The sequence below is a fragment of the Coturnix japonica genome, chromosome 31 (genome assembly GCF_054131305.1).
Source record: "Coturnix japonica strain WE chromosome 31, WE-NBRP24, whole genome shotgun sequence".
NCBI classification, from domain to species: Eukaryota; Metazoa; Chordata; class Aves; order Galliformes; family Phasianidae; genus Coturnix; species Coturnix japonica.
In genome coordinates, this window is record NC_140693.1 from 4322244 (window position 1) to 4345491 (window position 23248).

Genomic DNA, 23248 nt, shown 5'->3' on the forward strand with positions numbered 1-23248 from the left:
CAAAGGCCACAGCGTAAGCTCATGTAACTGGGAAGGACTCTGTTATACATCTCCTAGAAGTGCCTTTGAATGAATAATTTTCTGGTCTTGTTTCCAATTGTTGCTCAGAGGAAATGAGGTTTTTATCCTTGTATCTTTGCAGGAAGACAGAGAGGAGGGAACCTGTTTGGTGAAATGCTCAGGTGCCGTTTCCTTCCTTGCACCAACAGCCTGTTTGTGTCCACACGATGCCAGTTGTCCTCCTGACAGTTTCTACCGGTCCTTCTCCGAGTCCTTCTGCTAAGCACTGCTATTTCTGTATCCTCGGGGCCCTATTAGGACTAAAAAGGGGAGCGGATAACAGATGGAAGGATCTGGCCTTCTGCTGGGTGATAGCTGCCTGCATGTCCTGTTCCTGCTTTCTCTTTTCCCCAGGTGGCATTGTGCTTCCCAAGGAGCATATGGACCTTTTAGATGGGAGTGCGCAGCAAGGAACACATGGGGTCTCATCTTCCTCCCTGCTCTACATCTGAGTGAGGGACACTGTGACCTGCTCAGGAGGCAAGATGTCATGTCAGGGAGGTGTGTTTTCCTTGTTGTTTTTTATCATCTGTGCTTTGCTTTGCTGTGTTATTTTTTTTCCTTTGCAGTTCTATGGTTTTCTTTCCTATTTGGTGTTTTCTATGTCGTGTTTTTTTGTTTCCACAGAACGCATCATGGACACCTGTAATGTAAGCACAGCTCATGGTTCATTAAAAGACTTCTGTAATCCAACCTGGCCAAATACTTCTTTGTTAAATAAAGAGGAATTCACAAACAAGTGCTGAGTAGGAAAACGACAGCAAGTGCAAGGTTACCAAGGAAGACATGAATTCATTTTAAGCTTCAATTTTCCACTCCAAGCACACCCAATAATCTTTCAGACTAAGATCCTGCAAAATGGGTTTTAAGTTATCTTCTTGTTTAATAATTAAATTTTAACTATTAACATCACTGAAGCTGAAATTGAAGAAAAAAAAATATACATGCTTATATTAAAGAGCCTCTGGAAATTAGTCTATTTCTCTTCAAGTAAATAGCATTCTTCTTCCCAGTTATCAGCGTTTTTTCACAAGACTTAGGTTTTAGGCTTTGGAGTTACCACGGATACCAATGGCAAGTCACCAGTAACGTAGAGATAATAACAAGTCCCCTCCAGAGGCAGATTAGCTATTCTCTTCACAAACCTTATTCCAGACTACTAACCAACTTTACTTTCCTCTGTTCATTATCTATGTGAAACCATGTTTTAACTTCTGGTCCCCTCTAGAGCTTCAATGGCAACTTTACCTAAGATTTGCTGCTAGCCACACTAGTGTGAAATTTCCAGCTTCATAGTTAAAGTTGGAGAAGTTTTAACAGCAGAAAGCCAAGCATAATCTTACAGAAAAAAATAGCTCAGTTGACTACAAACCTCGCTTTGTACTTGCTGAATTTGTTTCTCGGCATCAGAATGTTTGTCTTTTAGATCTGCATACTCTTCTTCTTTCCTCTGCAAATCTTTTTTCAAATTCAGTACAAGGGCAGAACTCTCAGAAAGAATATTTTCTAGCCTTATGTTAAAAATAAAGACACAAAGAACATTACTGTTACACATCTCATGGAAACAGCAATTACAGCTTAATCCATGCCCTGCCTGTTGGTTTCTATTTGTAAATAGACTCTTAAATCTATCTAGACCAGTGACAAGATTTAAACAATTACTTTTGAATTTCAGCTTGCTTCTCATAATCAGATGCTGAAGCAATAAATTATTCAGATGCTATTCTGAGGGATGTACAACAAAACCACCAGAAATCCCCATATTATTCTTTATTTCCTTGCACACTCCTGTTTTCCCTTGGAACTCAAGTAGCATACCAAAGCATCCTAAAGTAGTAGTTTGGCCATTGGATAAGCATGCAAATGCATTAAGTCGAAGGGATGTTCCCATTAACTATTTTTAACTCTAGTTCATTCTCAAAGGGCTCTAAGTTAACTCAGTGGTTACTTACGATTCTATACGTTGAACTTTCTCCATTTCACTCTTTTCCTTTTCCCGAAGAGAGTGTTTCATCTGCTCCAAGCTGTTTTTCAGCTGCAGAACTTCTTGAATCAGATTTGCTTCTTTGCTACTTAACTCTTCAACCTTTTTGTCTGCATTTGCAGTCTTCTCCTGCAGAGTTGCTGTAACTGTCTCTAGATTAACAATAATAGATTCTTTTTCTTTAAGTAATTCATTGAGTTTTGACACATTGTCTTCCATTGTCTTGGAAGCCTCCAGGAGATACTCAAGCTCTTTTATTTTTACCTCACAGTTGGCAACTTCCTCCTGAAATTGTGCAATCACTCTCTGATCTTCTGCAGTCTTTTCTTCAAAGTCCTGAGTTTTCTTTTCTATTTGCTCATGTAACTGATTCACAAGATCATCTTCCTGACTAGTGTGAGTTGTAATCTCACATAGCTTCATTACAAGTTGACGATTATGATATTCAGCATTATTCAGTCCCGCCTTTAGGTTTTCATTGTCTTGAAGCAGTGCTTTGATGTGCTGACTTTTTTGTGAGGAAACATCAACAATACTTCTGCATACTTCCCAAATCCTTTCAAGACTATAGTTAAAGGAGAGGTCCTGCACAAGATCTGAGATGGAAGAAGTCTGTGACTGAGTGCATGCAGAACTAATTTGAGATGTCCCTGGCTCATCTTTTTCACAGTCTGAGGAATCCTTTACACTGACAAAGTCAGTACCGATGGCGTGAAACTCTAAGTGACATTTGTATAATTCATCTAATTTGGTCCGCATTTCTTTTACTTGTGACACTTTATCAATTATATATTCTTTGGCAACTTCTATGTTGTTAGTTAGTTGGGCATTTTTGTTTTCAAGTGTCATATTTATAGATTTCTGTTCATCCAGTTCAGAAGCAATTTCCCGATAGTCAGTTTGACCCTGCAGAATTTGTTCACGGAGGACATCAGCTGTTTCTTCAGAAAAAGAAAGCTCAATACACAGGCTTGTTACCTGCTTACTGAAATCTTCTTTTTTATTTTTTTCTCTTCTGCATTGTTCTTCAAGCACAGCTAAACGACGTTCCAAGATTTCAGTTCTTTCCCTCAGTGCTAGTACTTCCTTTCGGTACGTGGAGCACTTTTGTTTCATGTGTTCAATTTTCTTTTGCTCTACAGTGTTCTTTTTCTTTCTCTCATTTACAACTACTGAAAAACAAACAAACAAACAAACAAAAAAAAGGGAAAAGGAATGTAGCTCAGATTGATTAAAATCATTATTACATAGCAGTTCACAACACCAAGTAGCAACTTCTAAGTGAAAAACTGTCACAAATATGCAAGCCATGCCCTCACATCACATAGTATTTGATACTAGTGAAGGAATTAAAGTCCTCTGGACACGTAATCAGGTGCCTCAGATTTCTATACAGAATTAAGAGCAAAAGGTTTTCAGGCTGGAAGAACACTTTTACCATGGCACTACTCAAACCTTCCACTCCACACCAGTAGAAAATCTAATTAGATTTAAGAAACATGGGAACGAGATAGATAATTCACAGCTATATTCTTTCTATCTTCCATGCTTCAGCAATCCCTATAAGGCAGCCAGGAATCACTCCATCTACATCTAAATGGTAGATAAACAGTTCTCTAAGAAATTTCATTCCAACTCACAGTCCTCTTACTTTCAAAAGAAAGATAAAACCCTGGACAAGTTGATCACTTAAGTGTTGATATCTGTCTCTCTTATTCAGTTGATCTCTAAACAAAATATGAGGATTCCTACTTCTGTCCACACTTACTCTTTTGCATATAAAGTTCACTCATAAAGTTGTACAAATTTGCAGATTCAAGTTTTTGTAAATATTCCATTAGCTTGGGGCTGTTTTTTTCTTTAACTGGTGAGCAATTAGCTAAAATCACATGCATTTTCTTTCTATCAAAAGCGACTTCTGCTGTATTTCATCACTGCTTTAGAATCCAGTTATGTCCATTCCATAATATGCATACTTCAAGTATTAAAAAAAATAAATATAAGTCAAGACTTACTAGGGATTGGGTCACCACAACAATATATTCCAAGGTGATTCTTGTACAGTCCTTTTATTACTACAACTACAGAAATGCAGAATTTTATAGCGCCCACGTGCAGCCTGCATTACATACAGATTCACGTGTACTGCATGGAAACAGCTTTTTAACTCATCTAAGGAGTTTTATATACAGCCCTCAACTGATTTAAAAGTCATACTGAAGAAACAGCAGTGGCATATTCCACCCCAAACCAGGTTTTGGGTTTTGTCTGCTGCTCCCAGCAACACTAGTGAGGGGAATATGATTTATAAGTAATCTAAACACTTTATGCTGAAAACAACAAGCAAGCACTAAAGCAAGATAAATAAGACTAGGGAGAAGATGTGTAATGTTCAGTCTAGAAGCTCCTTACACAGGAAGTAGGGAAAAAGCATTATTACAGAGCATAGGAAACAAGACCTAAAAGCTCAGAGAATGTTGTAAATACCCTGAACTTGAAGCTGAGATAACCTAGCATCTCCTACAACACTTTTGCTCGTGCTACTTATATAACTAATTCTACAAAAGAACCAGCACAACATACCTGTGCTCATTGTTCTACTGTGTATATTTAACATAGCTAAAGAATATATATTAAGCGGTTTTTGAAATTGGACGCTATTAATACTCACAAATAGAAGAAAATTTTAACATGATTGAATACTCAGTACTTCTTAACAGAAAACTTCAGGCTGACATTGTGACTATCAGCTACCCATTTTAATTCCTATGTGGAGCATTGCTGTCATTAATTTTTAAATGAGAGCTTTGGTCATATGATTATAACAAACCCACTACTATTTGGAGTATGTAGGAGTCCACATCCCTCCCTCAGTCTCTGGTAAGATGCTTATATGTGATGCCATTCAGTGGTCACATTAGGATTCAATATTTATGCCAAATAAAGGCAGCAGGGACAAATCATCCAAGAACAGCATCTCATCCAAAGAAGGCCTTGACTTTCTCCCTTGCACATATTTTGCAAGAGGAATACAAGAAAGGAAGGGACTACAGCTAAGTTTTAGATTTTCCCTTCTACATTGTATATGCCTTCCGTAATTCTAGGAACACTGATGCTCAGCTGTGCCCAGAAGTGAAGTTAAATGCATCAGAGCTTATCCAAACCATTTTGCTCAAATATTGCCCATGAGCGAGCAATTAGCAGGTCGTCAACAATTTTGATAGTTGCTTCAGGAAAAACAAAACAAACAAACAAAAAAAAGCAGCAGTTGAAACAATCCTAAAGAAACTGCTTTAAAACTATTACCAAATCTGCAAGTGCATCAACAGATGAGGAAAAAGCAGCAAAAAGGAAAAAAATAGTGCAAAAAACTTTTAATCCTAAGCATTCAAAAATGAACAGCATAGGACCTTCTGAAAAAGGGATATTTATATAACAGTTACTTCTATTTACAGTTTAACACGGTGGCTTTTCTCCTTATACCATAAGGTACGCGCTTCACAGCCTTTTGCTTCCTATCCGGAATAGGAAGCAATTTATTGTTTTGGAAGACACCCTGTTCAACAATGGAAGAAACTGTACCTTTCTTTGGAGGTGGCTCTTCCACAGTAGGCTTATCCTCATCAGTACTGCGCTTTCTTCCCACTTCCAACTCAGTTTTCTCTTGTTTCAGTGCTTTAACTGAAAGCACTGAAAATTGGCTGCTTTCAGTTCCTTTATTAGTGTTCTCTTCTGCCGGTTCTGCTTTAATGGTAGTTAAATGGTAGGTAGTCTTTTCCTGTATTGATATAAGATCAGTTACATTGAAGCTTAACAAAAGGAGCACTTAAGTCTCAGTAATCTTCTGTAGGCAAATATTTACACAAAACCATACAGCTAAAATATTTACCCGGTGACTCTATAGACATCAGTTACAAATTTCAATAGCAGACAGAACAAGTACACCTTCAGATAATGACAAGTGCAATACTCGGTAGAGTATACAAGGGAAAGCAAGAGCCTAGCAGGTTACAAAGTAAAAGACTTGCACACAATCAAGAGTTTACCAGTTTATCAAAGAATTTCCTGTTTCCAAGAAGTCAACAAAATTACAAACATGGTCAAAGAGCAAATGGTCAGCTCTCATACAAGTTCATCACATCACACTTCTGCTAAGCTGCTAAAATCACTTTCATCGTGACAGATATAATCCAACCTTAAAGCTTAGTCAGCTCTGTCACGCATATTTTAGATTGTGTCCTTGACCACAAGTGAAGCTTCCTTACTTATAAGATGACGATTGTTAAGCCATGCTGGCACTGCCAAGGACTGATTATTCATCTTTAGTAACTTATGAAAAGAAAAGCCTCAGAAGTGTTCAGGCCACACAATCTCACAGATAGAGTTGGAGCCTTGTTCTTGGAAGAAGTAATAGGTGAGGACATGACTACTCATCACAGTCAGCTTTAATACCATGGAAATACTGAGTTGCAGTGATGCAGACAGTCAAAGACTAAGAAGGGTCAAGTTGCTAAGCTTACAAGGTTAGAGATCTGAGTGACAGAATTAACTATAAATGTTTTCAGAGCTACTTCAGGCTACCAAACATCAAAAAATGAACAAAAACCACCAGAAGTGGTATGCACACATACTTAATCAAGCTAGTCTTCACATATTCAGTAGCTCGCAGTACATTAGTCAGGATAAAGTTTTATGGACTGCATAGAACGTGGAGATATCCTGAGCATTCATACTCGTACTTCCAACTCTACTCAACATACTTTTACTGTTGCTCTTCCTCTGATGTAGGAGTGTGAGGCAGGAGTTAGTGGAACACGCTGATATTTTTGTTGTTTGTGTTAACAACAACTACCTTCAGATAAATTTGAATTGTTTACAATTTCAAGCGAGTACCAGCTACATACAGAAAATCAGTTTTCCAAAAATGTGTTGATTACAAGCATAGAATTAGTGTTTTCCTTTTTTTGTATAAGGATATGGAGATGTGTAAAACTCACATAATCTTTTACTTTTTCCTCTAAATGAGATTTTAAGTCTTGTAGCTCTGTAATAATGTCATCTTTCTGCACCACGATGTCCATTAGCTCTCGAATCCTTTCATTTTGTGCATTCATTTTCTTAGAAATAAAAAATAAAAAAAATTCAGTCATCAGTTTCTAATGGAGTGTTAAGTAGCTGAATTACACAATGCATTAAAGGCAAATTCAGTTAAGCTAAGCTCGGTAAGTAAGAAATCTATTAATGGAGCCTACTGGAATAGCATTTTAAGCTACCACAAGTTGGTATTAAAACAATTTTACACAACATCTTCTTGATAAAGTTACCTCAGTTGCTTCTTTAAGTTGCTCATCAGACTCATCCAATTTAATCATCTGCATTTCAAAGTCTGTAACACACAGAAAAGGTTGTATTACATAAGTAGCCAATAAATAGTTTATTAAGTAATCAATTTTTCCAGATATTCTAACGTTTAGGTAGCTTTTGAACAGATTAATTAATTTGCATGTGGTCTTCACTTATTGGGAGTGATTCAAAAGTTTTCTATATTTCTTGGAACGAAAACATTGCATCAACAAGACATAAAGAAGAGTAGAGATTACAATATAAAAGTAAAAATCAAGATATAGACATTTAACCCCATATTTACGAAAGCGTAAAGCTGCTAGTTGCAGTTTAAAGGAGAGGGGGAAAAAAAGAAAAGAAATAACCAAAAACCGTGGAATTGCTGAACCTGAATATACACAAGAAACAAACTATCACTTATCTACAGGCTATGGTTCCAAAGGTAGAACATCTCCTCTAATTCCTACTCAAACTGGTTATTTCTCTTTTAGATTAATGAACTATTTCTGTCTTCTACCTTTCACATCGCATAACTCACCTTTGTTCTTCTGCATCAGCTCTTCTTCAGTTTTAAGTAGTTTGGTGTTTTTCTCTGGTAGCTCTTCTTTGGTCTCCATCAGTTCAAAGTTAGTTTTCTCCAGCTGCTTTTCAAACCAGCCAGTATCTTCCTTCGGGTCCCCCAGGGATACAATGGAACTATGTGCTGCCTCAGCTTGCTCTTTAATATCCATGACATCATAAATCACAGAATCAAGAATGCCCTCAGGATCACCACAGGTGTCAGGCACTATGCTATGTTCTCCACCCTGAAACGTAATTTATAATCAGTTAAAACTGGTGAATAGCTGACTACATAATAGCTGTTATTTCTACAGATAGTCTGGATAGCCACTATGAAGACAGCCATACAAGAAGTTTTTAATTTCAGCTTCAAAACCCACCTCACAAATTCACATACAACATGACAGTGATTTGTATGGGGGGAAGATAAGTGGCATTCTAGTAACAGCTAATATATTTTATAGTATTTGATGATGACCACACTCCCTTTTTTTTTTTTTTTTTTTTTTTTTTAAAATATTACCCCAGATTGATCTCCTTCAAATTTAACGTACAAGTTCGGACTCCCCTTTTCTTTGTATACAGCGTAAATTTTCATTTTGTGTTGCAGAAACAAGGAAAACGCCCAAATTCCCAAAGCTTTCTGAAACTGTTCTTAAGGCTCAGCAACTATTCCTGCTAGATGAAGAATAGATGTATCTTGCTCATCATACAGCAACACAGCATGCACTTCTTTGTAAACAGCCTTGTGTTTCTATAAGATGTGCCCATAACATTTAAATAGTAAAAAGGAAAATATTTAAGAAAAAAAAAAAGAAAAATACCAGGGTGTCATGGTTTAATAATTTTGTAATTTTTCTATCAGTATTCCACATCATAACGTCATATAAAGCATGAATAATTTTACTGCTCCCGAACACTTGCAGTATATTGATGATATTGTCGTGTGGGGCCATACAGCAGCAGAGATTTTCAAGAAAAGAAAACAGATAATCCAAATTCTTTTGCAAGCTGGTTTTGCCATTAAGCGCAGCAAGGTGAAGGGGTCTGCCCAGGAAATCCAGTTCTTAGGTGTAAAATGGCAAGATGGGCATCGACACATCCCAGCAGATGTGATTGACAAAATCACTGCTATGTCTCCTCCCACCAACAAAACAGAGACCCAATTTTTTCCGGGAGTAGTGGGCTTTTGGAGAATGCATGTCCCAAACTACAGCCACATAGTAAGCCCCCTCTATCAGGTAACACGGAAGAAGAATAATTTCTCATGGGGTCCTGAGCAGCAGCAGGCTTTTGAGCAGAGAAAACAAGAGATAGCCCGTGCCGTGGCCTTGGGGCCAGTACGGACAGGACAGGATGTAAAGAACATCCTCTACACTGCTGCTGGAGAGAAAGGTCCCACCTGGAGTTTGTGGCAAAGAGCTTTAGGAGAAACCCAAGGCCAACCCCCGGGACTTTGGAGTCGAGCATATAAAGGGTCTGAGGAGTGCTACACTCCAACTGAGAAGGAGATCTTAGCCATGTACGAGGGGGTTTGGGCTGCTTCTGAAGTAGTTGGGACAGAGGTTCAGCTCCTTCTAGCACCTCGCTTGCCTGTGGCCCCCCTGTCACGGACACAGGTAGATTTTTGTTTAAACCGTGACAACTACCCAGAATGCAGCATAAGGGAATTTTTGCCTAGAACTCTGGAGGACTATTTGTAACTCAGAAAGGTCAGAGATAGAAAGTTCACACTGATTTCTGGGTCACCAGCCTCACCGTACATCAGCATTTTTGGTTTTTAAATGATACATAAAGTTCTCAATGGCACTGCTCTAGTCGGTAGTTCTTTCCCTTTCCGTGCAGCTTGCTCTGTGCATGGCTTGTGAACCGCTATTCAGGCCAGACAGCTGCAGCCCCAAAGACCTGCCATAAATGTACAAATTCTACCAGGATAATGTCTTGGTAGTGGAGAAACAGGATGCGCAGTCATATGGCTCTCACACATACCTTGTACAACCAGCTTGGCTCTGGACTGGGCATCACCAATGTCACAGGTGTACACGTCACTGTCACTTTTCTCCAGATTTTTTATGCTCAGCTGCAGGTCTCGTCCTTTCTGTGCCATCTCGTATTTCCTGCCAGGCCTGAGCTCAGCAATGCCTTTCCTCCATATGACGAAGGATGCGGCTTTCTCGCTCTGACATGTAAAAAGTGCACTTCCACTTTCTTCAATTTTCACATCTGAAAGTTCCTTGATAAAGTAATTAGGTTTTTCTGGAAGGAAAAAAAAAATGATGAGGGTGTAGGACAAAGGGATTTGTTACCCCAACAAGTCCCAAGCATACAGAGGTGTCCTGAATCTCCTTTGCCCTCATTTCCGAATATCACATAGAGATGCAAAGAGTCTAAGAAGACCACAGAGTCCACCCATTTACATAGGTTTGATAATTCCAGTAGATATCTGGAAAGTTCAATACCATTATACATGCGCTGGTAGGATCTCATCTGATAAACTGCATATAGTTTTGATTACACATATTCAATATAGACTAATTCAGATTGCCATCTTTTCTTGGCTCACTAACACCCAAGATCATAGAATCATAGAATGATCACAGAATCATAGAGTGGCCTGAGTAGAAAAGGACCTCAAAGAGCATTTAGTTTTAAACCCCCTCCAAGGGGTCACCAACCACCAGACCAGGCTGCCCAGATCCACATCACACTGGAGAATCATTCAGTTTCCAGATTATTTTAAGGAAAAGATTTTAATCCATCATATTTTCTGAAAACTAAGAATTGATCCTGCTCAAGGAAACAGAAGAGAAAAACATCACCCACAGGCTGCAGATATTTACCTCGACTTCTCTACATGCCATCCCCAGTGTGCTTTTCAACTCACCTTGCACAGTGACCCTGGCTTTTGTTATGGAGTCCCCTGTCTCACAGGGGTACTCCCCACTGTCCTTGGCAGTAGAGTCATGGATGATCAGAATGGCCCCAGTTCCCTCCTGCTGCAAGTCGTACTTGTGGCTTTTTCTGATTGCTTTGCCATCCTTGTACCACCTGATGTTCAAATCCGGTTTTGACAGCTCACTGCTCAGGCTGATGTCTTATCCTCCAGCTGTTTTTAAACCTCAGTAGGTTTTCCTGGAAGAAAACATTGCTTTTTGAGTAACATACACTTAGGGTAGGATGCCTCTCTCAAAATACATGCATCTACATGCTGGAGATAAGTTAGAGAGGCACTTGCAACAGACGCCATCCTACAGCCAGCAGTAATCTGCAAAGTACAGACAATAGAATTCCAGGCAGCATTTATTCTCTCTTAAATCTACCCAATTGAGGATGATGAACCATGTCTGAAAACTGCCTCTTTCTTCTCTCCACTCATCACACTGGGAGCCTCGGATGATGCTCACAGATGCACATGTTCTAGATAGGAATTTGTTGTACAGCTAGATGATGTGAAGGCCATCCCTTCAGCTTATACTTAGAGGATATTGCTCCCACAGTTCCCTCAACAGATCATTCCTGATTTACTGTTAATGGAACAAGCTGTAGTGAGATGCCCATTTCCAACACTACCCCAGTGCTTTGGGTAGTTCTCACATTTGTGTAAAATGTTTCCTCCTTTTACTTATTTTTAAGAGAAATTCTCAGTGCTTCGAGGTTCAAGTAGAAGGCTGCTATTCACTTTAACCATATTATGAGTTAGCTCTCACGACAATCTTATCAGAAGACAGTTGAAGGAATCAGGCCCCAGAATCTCTCCCATCTCATTACCTTTCACAGACAGAGAGGCTTTGGAGGTTAGACCATGGGCAGTAAAAACGACTTCCTCAGTGTCAGTAGGAGTCACACTTTTGATAATGAGAGTATATTTCCGACTCACGTTAGAAGCTTTAAATCGCCCACCATTTTCCACTCGGCTTCCATTCAGTGTCCACTTGAACTCATCAATGCTTTCATGGGACAGAATGCATTCAAAAGTACAATCTTCTCCCTCCTGGATTTCAGTGGTTTTCAGCCGTTTGGTAATGCCACTATTCAGCTCTGGAAGGTAAGAGATACGTTAGTATGAGGTTTATATGGAGAAAAGGCATTTGTGACATATGTGAGTAGCAGTACTGGTGTTTTAACTCAGGATTTGCAGAACATGCCTGCGTTCCTTACTGATGTATTCTCTAAGACATTCTCCACTCAGAATTACCAGAAAGCTATAAAAAAAAAAGAGACGTGAATCTCTTGTCTTTGCTCTGGAAGAACTACAATTAGAGCAGCTCAGTCCATGGAGCAGAATGAAGATTCAATGAGCTACAGAGGGAACAACCTAACAGAGAGGACAACTCTAGGATGCTGCGTGAAAAAAAGGGTTTTGCCTATGACAAGAAATTAAATGTTTCTATTAGCTAATTTGTTACCATCCTACCCCTACTGGTGTTCAAACCATTTCTCCATTTTAGAGATGTTTAGAAAGGAAACATTTCCAGGACATTCTTGATGTGTTTGGTGATTTTCATGGCAAAATCAGATACATTTACATCAAAAGCAATGGGAATTTTCCAGACATCACTGTGCTAAATTGCAGTAATACACTTCTATTGTAGAAACTATTAAGGCTCGTGGGGGAATAGGTGTAAGACATAGTGACCACACTGAATGTGCTTTCAGCACTCCTTTACTTTCCACAGTACTTACCCTGAATGCCGACCTTTGATTTGGCAACATCAGTGCCAATATCACAGGTATAGAAACCTGCATCTGACTTCTCGAAGTCACGGATAAGGGGATATAGGGTCTTCCCAGACTGTACCAGCTCATACTTGTTGCCAGAAGTGAGCAGAACACCGTCCTTCTTCCACACTGGTTTGACCTTCTCTTTAGAGACTTCGCATTCCAATTTAATCACACCCCGCTCCTCACCAAAAACATCATCCAAGGACTTCACGAAGACAGCAGGCTTCTCTGCAATTAAAAGGGCAAAACAGAACAATGTGATACAGAAGTTGAGACATTTCCAGTTGCTTTCAGATTTTTAAAGAGGGATAAATAAATCTTTACCAGCACTGACGACACCAATATAGAACCTAAAGCGGTTTCATGTGTGTTGACTGAATGCACTTTATGGAATTCTGAACTAATCAGTAGGAGAATACAGGGAACAGGAGGGACAGCCTGCATTGCCTTGGGTGGGACTGATATCATATGAAGTAATTGGGATGCAGCTCTTCTAAAGCTGGAGAGCTGGCATTGCCCTCACATGGAGCAGAGCTCATACAGCAGGCCACAGGATTAAGAGGATAAGCTGCTGAACACTTTTGATTTTCCTGTTTTATTGACTCCTTTTATCTATCTTCTACTTCACACATCAGATGTTTATACTAGGGAAAAAACTTCCACCAAATGCAAAAGAAAGGAGAAAGAGGAAATCCTTCAAACTCTGAGCGCATAGAGTAAAAGAGCTTAATTGCTGGGGAGAGCAGATTAGAATCACAGTACCCTTAGAATTGGAAGAGACCCTTAAAGGCCATCTAGCCCAGCTCCCCTGCAATAAAAAGGGACATTCACAGCTAGATCAGGTTGCTCACAGCCTGGTCATTAGTCATCCCAGAGGCAAAACACACACTGAATGATCTCTCCCTGCAGTCATAAATCCTTAATTCCATAAACCACTGGAAGAAAGCCCCTCATGACTTTGGTGGCTATCTGAGCCCCAGAGAGGTGAGCTTTAGAAGCAGGATTGCTGCACAATAGAATGAACTGGAGCTCCTTAGCATCTCTTACGTCCAGGAGGGGTGTGATCAGACCCACCTATCACCTTCAGGTGCGCGCTTTCTGATACCTTGTCTGACTTCACTGTCACTGGGCCAGCATCCTCAGGCTTAACCTGCTTCATTGTCAGTGTGCAGCAATTGCCAACATTCTTGATGTCATTGTAATTGTTGGTGTAAAAAAGGTTGCCATTAGGAACCATTCCACGTCCTCGTCATCATGGGACAGCTCGCAGGAGAAGACAGCAGAGCTCTATTCTTCAATTTCCACATCCTGCAGGTGCTTCGTTACTTCTACATTGCGGGCTGTGGGGAAACAAGGTGAACTGTTACCACTGTTACTATAAATGATACTGGGATGTGGTAGAATGGTTGGACTAGATGATCTTTGTGTAATCTTCTCAGTGAAGATTATACATTTATAAAGTTAGCAGGAGAGAACGGCAGAAATCAACCTCAAGAAGAGAAATCTGAGGTGAAATAGGACATGGAAGAGGCTACCCTCCCTACTCATATCTTCAGCTGTCAGCGTGGCCTCAGTCTCTGCAATTCCTGCCTTGCACTTGTACACACCAGCATCATCGGGCTTCAGCTTCAGAATCTTGAGCTCTGCTGAATGCTTATCCCTCTTGATCTTGTACTTCTCAGAGGGTTTGATGGGTGTGTGGCCCTTGAACCATTTCACAACCTTTGGAGAAGGCCTGAAGTCACAGGACAGGATGACAGAATGATGTTCCAAAGCTGTCTTGTCCTCCAACTTCCTGGTGATTTGTATATGGTAATCTGCAAAGCAGGGCTGGAAGAGAAGAAAGGATGAGGACAATTGGAAGAAGAGGAAAGTCTCTTGCGTCTGCTCCATTTCAATTAATCTCATGTTCACAATGGTTTTTTGAACCACTCCAAAGATAAAACAAATGATTGTCTATAGGGAATGCCATTGACTACATTTCTATAAAGTAATACTGTATATTATCTACCAAATGCAAGGTCCAGCTCTTGTTCTGTGCTAATTAAATTGCTCCCATTTGTTGAGGCTTTTATTCAAATAAGAGTGAGTTGAAAATATAACAAGTACTTTAGGATGTGAATGGAGACTCTTACGCTGGGGACAACAGCAGATAAAAAGCCTGGAAGTTTCTTTCAGATAAAATCAATGACAAACTGCATCAAATTTAGGTGCTACCAAACTTAACCTTGTCTAGTTCAGAAATACAATTAATTTCACCTGATTTGACTTCTTTGGTACAGCCAAGGACAAAACCTCAGCTCTGTAGATCTGAATAGTAAGCACATCACAACTATTCAAACAGATCTTTTACTGAGATGCAGCTGTCTCATTTAGTGTCCAACGACCTTGAACTGGAAATGGAGCAGACCCTCCAGACACACACACAATATTTCAAAGACTCCACTGAAGGTAGACTGTACGTTAATTAATTCTTCATCTTCATGATGTAAACCAAGCCTGGATATGTTACCTCTGACAAGCAGATTGGCTGTGGATTTTGATTTGCCAATTGAGAACTGAATGGTGCTTGTCATATCAGTGGTGGTTTTTGGTATGCTCAGCCGGTGGATGGTGCCTTCTTGCTGCATAATCAAGTTTCTGCCAGCCTGTAAGACTTCCCCACGTAGATACCACTTGGGAGGTTTCACAGAAGGAATGGATATCTCGCATTCAAATTTGGCTTCTTCAGGCTCAGTCACATAGTCATCACACAGCTCCTTTACTAGATTAATGGATTGCACTTTAAGAAGGATGGAACAAGAGAAAGCAGAGATTTAGAAGGAATGTAAAAAACCCTTACATTATCACCCTGCTTACTCACATCAGCATTACTGCACATGAACACTACACCTATCAGCTCAAAATGCCTTAAAACATCATTAAAAATATAAAGAAAGGAATGTTGTTAAGAAGTCACATGAACACTACACCTATCAGCTCAAAATGCTTTAAAACATCATTAAATAATATTATAAAGAAAGGAATGTTGTTAAGAAGTCAGACAATAAGACTGACAACCTGAAGAGAGCCCAGATCTTCTGATTCCCAGTCCAACATCCAAATTAAAGCATGACCTTCCCATCCCGATATCAAACTCCTCGCATTACGAAATGGAATACAGGTTCAATGAAACACAGACATTGATAATTACTTTGGTTAAATACAGCAACATAGCTCTGAACAACAAGTTTTCTCCTAGTAAAGGTCTCTGTAGCTCAAATGTAATGACTCTACTTAGGAGAAATTCATTTTCCAGGATGTTCTTGCCCTTATAATGGTAACAGTGGCAAAGCTGGGGACTGAACTCTTGAGTATTGCGCTAACTCAAATGTCTCCCTTTTCTTTATCACACTTAACATCATATATATACCCTAACATTGTATATATTAAAAAAAAAAAACAAAAACAACCCTGTGCTCTTTTCAAACAGCAAGAGAAAATGAAGAAAAAGTCAAGCTATGTTTTTTATCCCTCAACGTTCAAACACAAATCTGATGTTAAAAAGTAGAAAATCAACCTCATAAGAAAATAATCTGTTCTACTTAGCAAAAGTAAAACCCAAAAGACAAGCTGGATATTTTGTGGTCAGAAAGGTAGGTAGGTAGGAGATTTTATTTCCTGGTGGCGTTCAACTTTTTTGACATTCTTGCAAATGATGTTAGCTGGTCCATGTCACTTGTTCCACCCTAACCTCAGTCCCAAAACAAAAGGGGAACTCCCTTCTGAACCTTCTTCACTTCATTTCAGATGTGCTTTCTGCTTCATCTCCAACCCACCCCCCACTCAGGAGAAAGATCTCCCTCTTACACCCTACCATCTTGCCGCATTCTGATGTTGTCATCAGCCTTCAGCTTGTTGTCATCTTTGTACCACTGGGTCTGAACCTCATCGTGTGAAATCTCAGACAAAAGATGCACTCCCATATTCATTCACTTCCACATCTTCCAGTGGTTTAACAATCTTGATATCTCCAGCTGTGAAACAATAGATATATATTTGTCAGGGTATTTCCAGAACTGAGTGCAGCATCTTTTCCTTACACATATTTGCATAGAAAATAAGTAGGATTATGTTTTATTCTAAACCATCATCCATTCATGAGTCATTTCTCTCTTCAACACAGTCAATGCATTATTGCCCTTGAACTTAAAGATAGACTTACTAGCTACAATGGAGCTCCCTGCAAACAGTTTTCATGGAAACCAGAACCTCATTTATTCTAAAACCTTTCAAGCAAAATTAAGGGTAGAAAAACAATAGAACTGACTGAATCTTTAAGGTCATTTAGTTCCAGTCCCCCTGCTATAGGCAGGGACACCTCCCTCCAGACCAACTCTTCTCCTCAGGGTCAAGGCTTCTCTCAAATCATTCTCCTCTAAGCCTGTGCCTGTGCTTGGGATTGCCCTGATCCAAGTGCAGGGCCTTGTACTTGGCCACACTCAAGTTCATGAGGCTGCCAAGGGCCCACCTCTCCAGCCTGTCCAGGTCCCTCTGGGTAGCATCCCTTCCCTCTAGCACATCAACAGCACCGCTCAGCTTGGTGTCATCTGCAAACTTGCTGAGGGTTCATTTGATTCCACTGTCCATGTTGCCTACAAAAATGTTAAATAACACCGGTCCCAACACCACCCTCCACCTGGACACTGAGCTATTGACTGCAGCTCTCTGAGTGTGACCATCCAGACAGTTCCCTATCCTGCAACTGGTCCATCCATCAAAACCATTTTTCTCCAGTTTGGTGACCAGGATGTCATGCAGGACGGGATCAAATGCTCTGCACAAGTCCCAGTAGATGATGTCAGTTGCTCTCCCATTATCCACTGATGCTGTTACTCCATCATGAAAGGCCACCAAGTTTGTCAGGCATGGCTTGAATTTGAGGAAGCCATATTGGTTACCACCAATCTCCTCATCTTTATTTTCCAAACTATGCCAAGGAGAACTAGACAGAACTCTACAATGTCGTGTCACTACAAACCTGTCTGAATCATTGGCTTCTCTGCATGCTCATCACTAGTCTCACCTTAGCTTGCGTGCCCATAATGTATGGGGAATGTCAGCCACAAATCTTACCTAGGGGACATCACACAATCCCTTTTAACTCTCCAGGTCTGCACGTATTTGTGTCAGAATCAGACCATGTTTCTGTGCTGCTATTTCCCTTTCCTTCTGAAGGGCCTGGATACAACTTGGATTAACCTCAGGAGCAGAGTTCCTGCATAAAACAGCCAGTACTGAAACAGCAACCCAACCTAGTTGCAGACTGAGAGAAAATGAGAGTTAACCGCCTGTGAATAATGAGACTTCTCTTATTTCCCTGGGAAGTAATGCCCACTTTTTTACTTTGATGGAGCTCCTTCCCATCCTAGAAGGGAAAATATCAAGTCAAATCTACATTAGTCCTTCCATCTCTGCACTGGGCAAAGGCAGCCTTCAGATCTATGCTTAATTCACCCACTCCCCTAGAATTAATGGAACTGTGCTCACTGGAACATATGCTGAAGCTTAAGCACAGTGCAGTGTTTTCAACATGTAGGAATGGCTATAGAACTTGCATAAATTCTGGCTGACCTATGACAGCTTAAAGCACTGCAGAGGACTGTTAACAAGCCCGTTTGGACATCACCTTGAATAAATGATGTTATCCCCAAGTAAGGGAAGGAACAGCTGAGCACCGGGGAGGTACACAAAGGGCCAGAGCAAATTCTCACACTGTCAGGTGCAAAGAAAACTGAGATTTCACCCTAAAACCCAGTTCACAACAAGGCTACAAAATCCTGGCTGAGAATTTCTGAATGCTCACCAGTTGTTTCCAGCTCGAAGGTCATCTTCTGGCCAGCAGCCTCGCAGATGTATTCTCCAGCATCTTTCTTCTCCACCTGCTCCACAACCAGACGCCGTGTTTTGCCCACAGATTCCATTTGGAACTTTCTGGAGGAGGCAAGCAGTCTTCCATCCTTGAACCATTTTACTCCAGTTGGATCCTGTGCTACTTCACAGCTGAGGGAGGCACTTGCTGCCAGGGCAGCACTCACCTCTTTCTGCACCTTCTCCTGGTTTATAAACACAGGTTTTGGCTCTGAGGGAAGAAAAGAAAAACAGAAGGACTGAAATGAGACCATCTTGCAGGTTTGTATGTACAGGTTGGAACAGGTTTAGGTTACCACTTGTGCCCAAACTAATAGCCTTCATAGAGAATATCAGCTCTTCTGTTGAAACAAAGTGTCAAATCTAGACAAGAAGGAACCTAGGAACTGAAGGAACCAAAAGGGTCCTTGAACACCAGTCCTATGGTTGCAAGTCACTATGCAAACATATTGAACCCAAAAGAACATCTGTCCTGCAGGCAACCAAAACCTGAGTTCCTTTTACTTAAGACCCACTGTGAAACATCAAAACACATAAACATGCGATAGTCAAACCACTGGCTGCCTTTTCATGACCCAGAACAGTACTCCTGGCTTCCTGAACAGACTCCTCATGGCCTCTACCATTGCCACAACTGTGACTGTCAAAGGCACAAAGGAAATATGCTCACCAACGCAGTCCTTTGTTCTTTGTGTGTGATTTGCAGATATCTATTTTACTTTGAGCTCTGGGAATAGTCAGCTCTACCAGGTCTCTTACTGTGAGTAGCAGACTCACCTATCCAGATGCAGCCTCCAACATAAAGGCATAGTAAAAAGGCAGTGTACTACTAGGAGAAGTTCCTGCTTCTCCTGCCATGAAAGGCTGCACGTAGAACATGCACTCCAGCCTCACTGCACATACTTCTCTTAGTCAAATGTTTCGGTGAACAAGAATTACAGTTTGGGATCTCAGGCACTGGAGAGATTTGAATAATAACTTGAATACTGTTTCCATTGTACAAATATCAGTAATTATTATTCTACAGACAGACTGAAACAGGTCTTTGTGCCATACTAAAACCAAATACTTGCTACAAACCCAGGCAATCAAGTATAGGGAAAAAACCTCAGCACAGACTACTGCACCTGGATCACTGTATAATAGAAACTAGATTTTACTTTACTGTTCTCTGCTGTATTTCATACAACACCTGTCTTACCTGTGACATGAATCTTGAAAGTGAGTTTCTGGCCAGCAGCCTCGCAGCTGTACTCCCCTGCATCTTTCTTCTCCACCTGGCTCACCACCAGCCGACGCTGTTTGCCCTCTGACTGCACCCTGAACTTCTTGCTCGAGGTGATCAGTTTCCCCTCTTTGTACCACTTCACCTCCGTCTTCTCCTGGGCCACCTCGCAGCTCAGCGTGGCATTTTCTGTTGGTGCAGCCTTCACCTCCTTCTGCACCTTCTCCTTGTTGATAAAAGCATCTTCTGCTTCTGGAATTGAAGGCAAGTGGGCACATTTAAGACATGAATCTTTTCTACACAGCCTTCCCCAAATGCCCAAATTAGTCTTTGGACTGTACCATTGAGGACAGCTTTCCCACTCACATTTCCTGACAGTGCTATGAACTTGTATTGGCAGTAACTATGCTGGTACTAACAAGGATAGCAATTACAAGCAAAATGGTAGAAATACAGAAGATATAAGGAAAAGGGAACTCACCAGAGCTGAGGCAATCCTCCCTGGCGAGCGATCTCCAAGAGATGCTGCATCAGTGAGGGTCAGCCCTTAAATGAGGTCTCAGAGGAGGTGGAGTTGAACTCCACCCCTCCAGGGAGCACAGCTACATAACTTTCACCTGTGCTCCCACAGCTGACCCCACACTTGCCTCAGCTGATCAATCAGTGGTTCACATTGTGATCTCCCATACACTCCACCCCTTCACAACGTGAACCAATGATTAGGTGAGTTCCCCTTACTACAGAGATCCAATCACGACGCTGATACAATCTCCCGTCGCATTAGATGTTGATATTATTCAAATGATGATGATTGGATGGGTGTTTATGATCTTCCATGGGCCAGTGCTTGATAGATGTTACCGGAGACAAATCATCTTGAAGTGCAGGTCCGTCTGCGTTTCATCAGTCCAGAGTAATGGTCCTAGAGGCTTAGAATCAATCTTAAGGGGAGTAATATAGATGTTTCAAGGGTACTAGGAGGGGAAGATCCGCCCTCCAGGGCAAGATACAGGCTGTATTCTTATCTTGGGTCAATACTTCTGCTTGTACTGGATTATGTCCCGGCCTCTGATACCATACCCTCTGGCCAGATATCTGTGGCTGTATAACTATATCTGGCACCAGAGGAGGAGTCTTGATCTGCCATAGGGACATAATAGGTGTTCCTTTAGCAATAAAGGCCGGAGTATTGACCACGATGTCAGTAGGCCATGTACCTATCACCGAGGGGGTGACTGAACCTCCCACCTCCAATAATCTCCCCCAAGGTGCAAGTAGGCCACACCATTTGGGTCCTACCTGCACCTTCCAAGGCCAATTTATCTTATGGATTCCCGGTTCTAAATTCTCAGGGGCAGGGAGCAGAAGATTATTTTCAGTACCAACCTGCGGTTTTACCTTATTATCGGTGCCTGTAATTTGGATCCTAAGAGGGGAGGCCCATATAGTTTGTAACATTTTCAGGGCACTGGGTCTGCCATCCCGAGGTCTTTCATTCAGGTCCCGCACGGTTTCATATAATCTTTTTGTCCACCCCTGCAGGGACTGAGAGTCTGTCTTCAGGGCAGCCTTAAGGATACCATTATAACGTTCAATAAGGCCTGCCCCTGTTGGGTTATATGGCAGGTGGAATCGCCATTCAATGTTGTTTTCTTCTGCCCAGCGCTGTATCATCGCTCCAGTGAAGTGAGTCCCTTGGTCACTCTCGATAACTTGAGGTGTCCCGTATGCAGACATCAGTTTAGTAAGTGCCTTAATTGTGTATGCTTGATTTGCCTTTGGTACAGGATAGGCTTGCAGCAGTCCACTTACAGTGTCAACGCAGGTCAGGGCATATCTCGCCCCCTCAGACCGAGGGAGGGGCCCAATGTAGTCGACCTGCCATCTCTGAAGAGGACTATATCCTCTAGCAATGTGGAATGTTGTTTCAGGCAACGGTCTCGGTCTCATCTTTGAGCAAGCATCGCAATCCTGACATGCTTGAACGATATCAGATAGTTGTACAGGCAGCCCCCATGCTTTAGCGGCTGCCCACATTATCTTCTGTCCAGCATGCCGTAGCTTCTGATGTAACCAACGGGCAATATTTTCAGATTGTGAATTCTCAATCCATCGGATTCGGGCCAGTGTGTCAGCTTCATCATTTCCTGGTGACTGCAAGGGTTGATGACCAGAGACATGGTAGACACATACTGTCCTGTGTTTGACCGTATTCCAAATGTCTACCCACATGTCTTTACCCCAAATCGGTCGGGCGTGGATAGTCCATTCCTGGGTAGCCCATTGCGTAATCCACAGAGTGAGCCCCCGGTACACAGCCCAACTATCTGTACAGATGTTCAGGACGCCATCACCAGGTTATTTAGTTATAACCATCCACACGGCTCGCAATTCTGCCCATTGGCTGCTTTGACCATCCCCCTCATCAAACCAGATGGTCTCAGTAGAGGGATGGTATGCTATTGCTCGCCACTTGCTCGGGTTGCCTCTGCTGGACCCATCCGTATACCAGGCATCTTCAGGAATAGGTTATCTTCCTTCCTGAACAGGACTCTTCTCTGGTGGAGCAACCATCGGTTCTTTTGATGTATCACTGTGATACGTCACTGGGCCTAGGATCTTCTGTAGTTCTTCTTTAAGTGGAGATGAAGACAGACTGCTTCTCTGGCTTAGATAGGCGACCCATCGTGCCACCGTTTGTGCTTGGGCCACCCCCGTCTTAGGAAGGTGAGTCAAATCTCTCACCCACCCCTGGATTGGTAATGAAGTCTTAACTATGACCTCTGCTGTTTGCGTTATCGGCTCTACTGCTTGTAATGCCGAATAGGCAGCCAATAACTGTTTCTCAATCATGCTATATCGTTCTTCTGCTCCGTGCCAAACCTGAGACCAGAATCCAATGGGGGTTCGAACAGAACTCTGGCGTTGCCACAGGCCCCAGCCAAAACCATCTTGAGTAACATGAACATCTAGTTCAGCTGGGAGGGTCGGATCAAATATACCCAACGCCTGAGCTTGTTTAACTGCCAGTTTTGCCTGTTGGAAAGCATCCTGTTCTATCTTTCCCCAATTCCATGATTGACCCTTCTTTGTAAGCTTATATAATGGCCTTAATAGCTGAGCTAAATGAGGTATAAAGGAGCGCCAATACCCCAATATACCCAAACATTCTTGCAATTGTTTTGATGTTGTAGGGACTGGAAACGCTTGGACTTTATCTACTACCGCACTGGGTAGTACTTTGGTTTTCCCGGACCAAATTACTCCCAGGAATTTTACAGATAGCCCCGGACCTTGCACCTTCTGTGGGTTTATAGCCCACCCTCTTTTCTGCAGATAAGCTATCAACAAATCTGCTGCTTGTCTCACCGCCTCTGACGAATCGGATGTTAACAGGAGGTCATCAATATAATGATATAAATTGACATTATTTGGCTTTTCCC

The 23248-nt window shown here is 41.4% G+C and overlaps 2 protein-coding genes across 2 annotated transcripts; both read right to left on the reverse strand.

The window, feature by feature from the left end:
* Window positions 1–626: 626 nt before the first annotated feature.
* Window positions 627–8184, reverse strand: LOC146755664 (uncharacterized). Its single transcript, XM_085525320.1, has 7 exons — window positions 7926–8184; window positions 7369–7430; window positions 7042–7161; window positions 5627–5822; window positions 2013–3216; window positions 1433–1571; window positions 627–703 (listed from the first exon to the last, which is right to left on the reverse strand). Exons 1-7 carry the CDS (start codon window positions 8116–8118, stop codon window positions 647–649), a joined length of 1971 nt encoding a protein of 656 aa, XP_085381446.1. The 5' UTR covers window positions 8119–8184; the 3' UTR covers window positions 627–646.
* Window positions 8185–16531: 8347 nt separating this feature from the next.
* On the reverse strand, window positions 16532–18848 carry LOC146755665 (myosin-binding protein C, slow-type-like). Its single transcript, XM_085525322.1, has 2 exons — window positions 18516–18848; window positions 16532–16686 (listed from the first exon to the last, which is right to left on the reverse strand). The coding sequence occupies exons 1-2, from the start codon at window positions 18832–18834 to the stop codon at window positions 16613–16615; spliced, it is 393 nt and encodes a 130-aa protein (XP_085381448.1). The 5' UTR covers window positions 18835–18848; the 3' UTR covers window positions 16532–16612.
* Between the last annotated feature and the right edge of the window lie 4400 nt (window positions 18849–23248).